General features: G+C 47.2%; 2 protein-coding genes across 2 annotated transcripts in view; one reads left to right on the forward strand and one right to left on the reverse strand.

Moving 5' to 3' along the window:
- The window catches only part of LOC135811722 (uncharacterized), a 27,907-nt gene extending 22,738 nt beyond the window's left edge, over positions 1-5,169 (reverse strand). The window contains exons 1-3 of the mRNA XM_065324959.1: positions 4,928-5,169; positions 1,538-1,666; positions 988-1,121 (exon numbers count right to left, since the gene is read on the reverse strand). Of these exons, the coding sequence (XP_065181031.1) occupies positions 988-1,121; positions 1,538-1,666; positions 4,928-5,022 (358 nt within the window). The 5' untranslated portion in view covers positions 5,023-5,169. The remainder of the gene's footprint in view (positions 1-987; positions 1,122-1,537; positions 1,667-4,927) is intronic.
- Positions 5,170-5,442: 273 nt separating this feature from the next.
- LOC135811723 (WW domain-binding protein 2-like) overlaps positions 5,443-7,500 on the forward strand; it is a 9,166-nt gene continuing 7,108 nt past the window's right edge. Inside the window, exon 1 of the mRNA XM_065324960.1 lies at positions 5,443-5,704. Within this exon, the coding sequence (XP_065181032.1) occupies positions 5,643-5,704 (62 nt within the window). The 5' untranslated portion in view covers positions 5,443-5,642. The remainder of the gene's footprint in view (positions 5,705-7,500) is intronic.

The raw sequence follows: 7,500 nt of genomic DNA on the forward strand, positions 1-7,500 counted from the left end.
CTTTCGCCGTCGGACAGGATGCGTATTATAGGAGACTGTGAAGTGATGTAATGTGCTCCACAGGCAACCATGCATTCGGCCGTCAGCAACAGTTAAGCACAAGCACACTATCAAGGCAAGGACATTATTGTATTATTGTACTGTATCGTATTGTATGGAATATAATTTTACCTCATTGGCTCAGCAGGTCAATAATGTATTACTACAAAAAGGCCAGAAAATCCGATCATGAGGGGCAGTTCTAATAACATGCACGATGAGCTAGGCAAAAAAGCATAGCGTAGGGCCCTGAGCTTCCAAGCTCTCTCATTGGCCGATAAAAAATATAAGCAAGCCCACGCAATCACCAAATCTGTACCTAAATTGGACGTAACTTTAGTTTGCACTGGACAAATTCCACGATCTTGGGCATCCTGGAAAGGCCTTGACGAGAGGAACGCAATGAGCCTACACTCGGCTCCACGGGATGCACTGGCCCAGCGCTGCAAGCCAGGGAAGGCGCACCAGCGCTGGACTCACGCTCGACATCGATCTCTATCCACCATTTCACTCCTGTTGCTCGTATCTAACTCAAATTCTTTGGTAGAGACCCCGGGAACCTACTTTTGAAGTTGAATCGGTGTAGCCTTGTCAACAGGTGACGTAAGCAGGGAAAATCCCAGCCGTTGACCCACGCATCTCGGTCTGAACGCAAATTTCCCGGGACCAACATTACGAGTGCTATAACTCAAGAACCACTTTTCCTATCGCTTTGAAAATTGTTCGAGGCGATAGCTGAGAGTTTTTTCTTCGACCTACATATTCCGATCTCTCCACGAGACCGAGATTTGACCAAGTTACGATAATTTCAAAATGCCTACTGCATCGAACATCGGTGTTCGATCTATGTATGGGCCAGCCAATAAAGGGATAAAGAGCGGCATATACTCGGGAATATACGCTAAGTCGTTGCGACATGTACATGCACATGTTGGCAGGCAGTCTTACAGAGCGACGTCTCGTTGCGCATATTCTCAAAGAGGATGTTCAGCGTTTGTAGCAGCTGTACACAGACAAACCGGCCAAACTTCTGCTTCATGATCTTGAGAAAGAAGGACAGCATGTTCTTCTCCAAGAAGAAGCTGGAGACCAGAGAAAACACACACACACACATGCACAGACGCAGAAACAGTCAGTCCATGTGAGGAGACCTGCTCCATCAAGATTCATAACTATATCCCAAGTCCTGGGCTACAATACAGACAGAGGGTTTTCAGCCCCGACGACAGAGCATGCCCTCTTCCACACACACACCCACTTTCGGCCAAACCTTCGAAAATCAATCTCACCTCGGTGTAATTTGATTCGCTGACACCCTCTGTTTTCACGACACAGGACAGCCCCATCCCTCCACTCGTCCAATCAGTTTCAGGACAGCTACAATAGCGAAGAAGGTTGTGTGTGTGTGTGTGTGTGTGTGTGTGTGTGTGTGTGTGTGTGTGTGAGAGAGAGAGAGAGAGAGAGAGAGAGAGATGTTTGAGGTGACATGCTAACTTACTCCATGACATGTGCGTCGTTCTGATCGCCCCAGATCAAGATCTCGGCCATGCTGCGCAGTGTCTCCACCAGCAGATCGCGATTGTGCTCGTTGACGACCGCATTCTTGGTCAATACATAGTGCAGGTACCTACAAGAGACAGACACAAACAAGCAACACACAGAGAAAAGCAGTACAGTATGAGCTGTTGTTCATATCGAGAGTGTCTTTAGAACCGAGGGGCAAGAAACCGTAGCTCTTTGAGCAATAGAGATGTTATCTACTGCTACTGAGTTCCTCCTTTGACTATCCGGACAACGTGCAGTCTGCAGAGTCCGTCAGAAGCATGTGTAGAAGTAGAAAAAGCAGATTTGTCTGGACACCAGCCACCATAGTGTCATGGCATTGATTGTACCCGAAAGTATCAGCGTTTCACCCTACAGTACGGAAGGTCTACTATTATGTGGTCCACGGTCTAGGCTTGGCAAAGTCAAAAAAGCTAGATGCCCGGAGATATAATGATGCATGGTCTGTGCGACTCGTGATCCTGACCTTGCCGTGCACATCCTGAAAGTGACCCAAACCAGAATGCCGCATGTGAGTGTGCCTGAACCAGCCCTGAGCCAAGAGCGAACTGCACCGGGCAGCAGTGGTAGCATAACCCACACCGTTTCATGTTCCACTCGCCTGTTCCATCTCTCCTGTGGTAGTATGACCAGCGATACCAAGTAACTAGCAGGGCCTGATCCAGGCCATGGCCATGTACAATGCCATGTTCCATCTCCTGTGGTACTATGACCAGTGATAACTAGCAGGTCCTGATCTAGGCCATGGCCATGTACAATGCCATGTTCCATCTCCTGTGGTACTATGACCAGTGATAGCCAGCAGGTCCTGATCTAGGCCATGGCTATGTACAATGCCATGTTCCATCTCCTGTGGTACTATGACCAGTGATAACTAGCAGGTCCTGATGCAGGCATACCGTGTACAATGCAGGCACTGTAGCGCACCTTGCACTATACATACTAGTAACTGCTGTAGAGGTGTACACGCTGGTACAGTGAACGCATAATGATACTACATGTAGCTACACCCAGGTCTCACTAGGGACCTTTCGCATTTGCTACGAAACGAATGCGAAACGAAAGTTTGATTCGGCTCGTAATCGTTTCGTTGAAAACAGATTTCAGGTTTCGCAAGTCGTCATGCAAATGTGCATGGCAACTACGAATACGGCCGCGGGCGCCGGTAGCTTGGCGTACGGGTTTTTACACGCACACGTGCATGGATCATGGAATCAAGGGAAAAATGTGTACCTTGCAAAACATGTGTACCTATCCAAATAAATGTGTACCTGACGGATTCGGAGCGTGCCACGAATGAAGAGGCCTCCATTCGTGAAAATGAGTTCTCCGCAGGGACTCTGACGAATCCTCGAACCCAGGTGACGAATCAGCATTCGTTTCGTATCCGTCTGCGGGGTGCGAAAGGTCCCTACTGACAGCCCCCCCCCCAACACACACACCTCCGACACACAGCCGTCCACACCCCCAGCAATCACACAGGTCACTGTAACGACAATGGGACAATGAACGCATGGTCGCCCACCAACAAGTACTCACACACTCACAACAGCACAACTACTCAAGTCTTTACAAACTACCAGAGTGTGCCAAACACCAGTGCAAGGCAGTATGCACGGTACACGTAGCAGGAGAAAGAACTTGTAAACATTACATCACGTATACCGTATAGGCGCGAATAGAAGCCCCGGGGGCTCTATTTTTCCAGAAGACACATCGAGGGGGGGGGGGGGGTATATTTGAGAGAGGGCTTTATTCGAGAGGGGGCTTTATTTTTTAATAGAAACACCAATTGTTTCACACTATTCATGCTGATCAGTACATGCAGTGAGTACACTCGATCGTTGTACGGTAAAGTACCCCTAACTGCACTGCATGATACGGACATTGCACACTCGATTATAGCCCCGGGCCTTTATACGAGACGGGGGCTTTATTATTCCGATTCCCTCTGACACACGGGCTCTATTTGAGAGGGGCTTATATTTGAGAGCGTACGGTAGGCTCATCATGTCAGTGCGGATGTGTTTATGGGTTCCAGTGTAGTCATAGTGTGACATAATTATAAGGAGTGTGCATGCAGAAGACAGTACACACACGTACACAATGCTCTCAAAGCCTGGAGCATGTACAGTTATGCCCGGTGAAATCCGAGCTAACTTACAGTCCATTCAGAAAAAGATGATATCCTAGCTTTTGGCCATAAACGGGTCAAATTTTGAGTTTTCGTCACAATGTTTTTGGCAATCCCCCATGGAATGTGAAAAGAATTCGGGTGGACACACCCATTCCCATAGCGCTGCACATCACATCCGAACCAGTTCCGTTATTTTTACAACGTTTCGGCACTTGGCCATCGTCAGGTAATAACAATGAACCCCCATGGAATGCTCTTCCAATTGTGTTTTTGAAGCCTTGATCACATCATACAGCTACACTGTACTATCAACGCACTGCGAGAAGCCATACACCGCCCATTTCCCGAGGCTTGAAACCAACTTTTGCACGGAGCTGAAGTTAATGCGCCCAGAGACTTAGAGACCGCGTCGGTACATGAACGAATCAAGCAAAAGCGGATGATGTGCTAGTACGAGAGACGGCGGGTTTCTAGGCATGGGTACATGGCGCGATGCTGGTAAGTTACGTAATGAAGGCAGAGCGCCGCGCACTGACCCGTAATCACAGTTGCATACTGGTCATGGCCATGTACTGGTACTAGTACTCTTGCAGTTTGTGTGCTGGCAATATTGCCAGGAGAAACAGTAAACAGAGACACACAGGCCATGATGCACACAGGTGAACAGGACAGTGTAGCTTGTGTGTGCAGGAGAGCAGCAGCTCTTTTCCGAGCTAACTGCTGACAGCCAACACTCAACAGGAAAGGTCGCTTTATTTCACATACATGTACCGGCGACCCCTACACTTTCCAGAGCAGCCAGCCAGCCAAGCAGACAATCAATGCACGACAAAGTGGACTCGTGTTTGATACGGTGAACTGTGCGACCTGTGGTGCACTACAGTCAGAACAAACGGTTGGTGCCGAGTTCTCAGCTGCATTTCGTAACAGTAGATCTACGAGTGTTCTCACTGATTTCCGAGTAAAACGACCACTGGTATCTGAATCCAGATTAGTGTGGCTGGCAATGCAGATTGAGATTGCGTTACATGTACGTATCCCATAAACTGTTTACAACATTCTGACACATTCAAATCCTGTAATACAGATCCTTCCCAATGAACGACGCCCAAATGCGAGCTATTTCTATCGGCAAACGAGTATGATACCAGTAATCTCAGGAGGCATTACACTCTTCTAAACACTCACTTCAGCTGCTCAAGTGAGAGTTTCGACTTTGGCTTCCATAGCGCCTCCGACCAGAAATTGCGCTGCCGCTGCAGAAAGCCCGACGGCTTCGACATCTTTCGCTCAGTCCCTAGCAGGCTATGAGGCTTCTATAATACTCACAACTTAGTCTCCTGTGCGCCTGGCGCTTCAAAAGATATCCATCCATCAATGTGTCACTCCCGAAGTAACATTAGTTAGATCAAGACAAGTCTTATCTGAAAGCAACAATACAAAATAGCTGTTGTGTTTACTGTTGGTGTCCTTTTTTTGGGGCTGCAGCTCCGTTGACGCCAAAAACGACTTCAACTGAAAACGATCCAGACTTTTGAATGAAAGCTTCTCAACTCCAAGGGAATTGCGTAAATCCTGCTGCATCCTCACAACTGGCATTGAAAAGGAAATCTGTAAATCGATGAATCACGTTTTCAAAGGTCGTTACATCATAAAACGTATCGTGATGTAACCATTACCCGAACACAAACCAGGCGAAGGCTTTCTCTTTCACAGCACAAGTTTTCAGTTTTCATTTCATGTCTTTGAAAATTGTGACAGCGCAACTAGTAGTGGTAAAGTCGAAGAGCAGACTTTCAGAGAAAGCAGGGAAATTATTGTAGCAAGAAAGAGCAGCTGGCTTAGGCCATCACAGGATAGAAAACGAATTCAGTCCTCTACAAAGTCACTTGAAGGCGCCGCCATGGCGGTGAACCAAGGATGGGACGCTGCGAGATTTCAGCCACTGCTCGCTCCTGGCGAAGGGTAGGTGTACAAGAATTCCCTCTTAGACTCCACCATTGCTTTATGTAGACATGAGTGTGGCCCGATGCTCACTGTCGGTTCAGCAAGTCTTCTCTTTGCCCGATCTACATTGTAATTATTTTATCGGTGGCGATGCTACGTTCGCTGTTGGAACTTTTTTAAATTTGAAATTTTGACTTGTTATAATAATTAGACTCGGATGGAGAGCCAGCCAAGGATAAATAATAATTAATAGAAAAGAAAAGGACCAAGGAATTACAAGTTAGGCCAAACTAAAGAAGGTGTGTGGTTCGACTCACCCGACCGACCGTACAATTTCAGCCCGACCGTAACTTTTTTTCGGCGGGCGGTCGTGTGACTGACGTACGTGGACTGAACACGTCCACGTCTACGTGCTGTGCGGCGTGAGTCTGCGGACGCAGGCGGCTCCTTTTGGACTTGACTTGTAGTTGTACTGCAGTGCAGTGCAGTGAGTGGTACGACTGCTGCCTTGTGCTGGTAGTAGAGTCTACTCGATACGCGTATACAGTGTATTTACATGTACTAAAAAATATATTAAAAAAAAAAAAATCCGCCCGCCCGCCCGTAAAAAAAATGTCCATGTTAGTCGAACCACACACCTTCTTTAGTTTGGCCTTACGCTATAATTATTATAATTATAAAAGCCACCCAGAATTAATTCGTTGTTTCGGGTCACCTGACTGTCTTTTTCACAAGACCAGGAAATGTGTTTTTTGTGTGCATGCAAATGTACTATTGTTACCGGTACACATATGTATATATGGCGGTGTACATATACATCGACTTTCAGCAGTCCAGACATCGACCTCAGAAGCAGCCAAACGACAGGATCTAGGATGCAACGGTTGGTGACGTCGTTGTCTTCTATTATCTCCCATTCGCAATCGGTCCTGAAACATCATCAGCTCCGCCACCTCGCCGCCCATTGACAGAAGTTTTGGTGAGAGCTGCTCGGCAGACTCGTTTGCCAGCGAGGCCAAGATCTGGTCCAGAGTGGACCTGGACCTGATGGGACAATGGCTGCGTTGGATCGTCGTTTCCAGTCAGATTTGATCGACTGGCTTGGTGGACTAAAGCTTTGATTATCGATGTGCACAATCTACATTGTCACATAATTATTATATTTATGCACACGTACATGGCAGTACTAGTAGCAAAAAAAAAAAAAAAACGTTCGACCCTGGTACGGATAAGTGAAGTGACCCGAAACAACGAATTAATTCATGGTGGCCTAATCTGTCCCCGGGGAAAATTGCGGAGAAAAATCGCAAAAACGCGGGGAAAAACGCGGCATAATTTGCGGTGAATTTGCGGTAAATATGCGGTGAATAATATTGATGTGCGGCAATTTTCAGTGAGTATGTAGTGAAATCAATCAGTTACAAGTCTCTGGTGTAAGCACTCGTCATATTTGAGTAAAAAGCCGCCACGATGAGACGTTGCTGACCGAACAGTGCACTGTGTGTACGTGTAGTGCAACAAAAAAGTTCAAAAAACGCGGGGAAAATCGCGCAAAACGCGGTCTTTTAAAAAATCGCAAAAAAACGCGGGGAAAAAAACGCGGCCGCGGAATCGCAATTTTCCCCGGGGACAGCCTAATGCTCGCTAACACCACCAGTTACTTAACAATCAGCTCATGCGATAATATGGCACTACACTGACCGACGGTCGGGGAATCCACCCCTCGTCAGTTTAGCTTGAGTCGGCTCATGGAATTTGTGCATTAGGAGCACTGCAATTGATGGCGTTCCATGAGTCCAAACATCACTAGGGTA

Source organism: Sycon ciliatum, chromosome 3, assembly GCF_964019385.1.
Source record: "Sycon ciliatum chromosome 3, ocSycCili1.1, whole genome shotgun sequence".
Taxonomy (NCBI): Eukaryota; Metazoa; Porifera; class Calcarea; order Leucosolenida; family Sycettidae; genus Sycon; species Sycon ciliatum.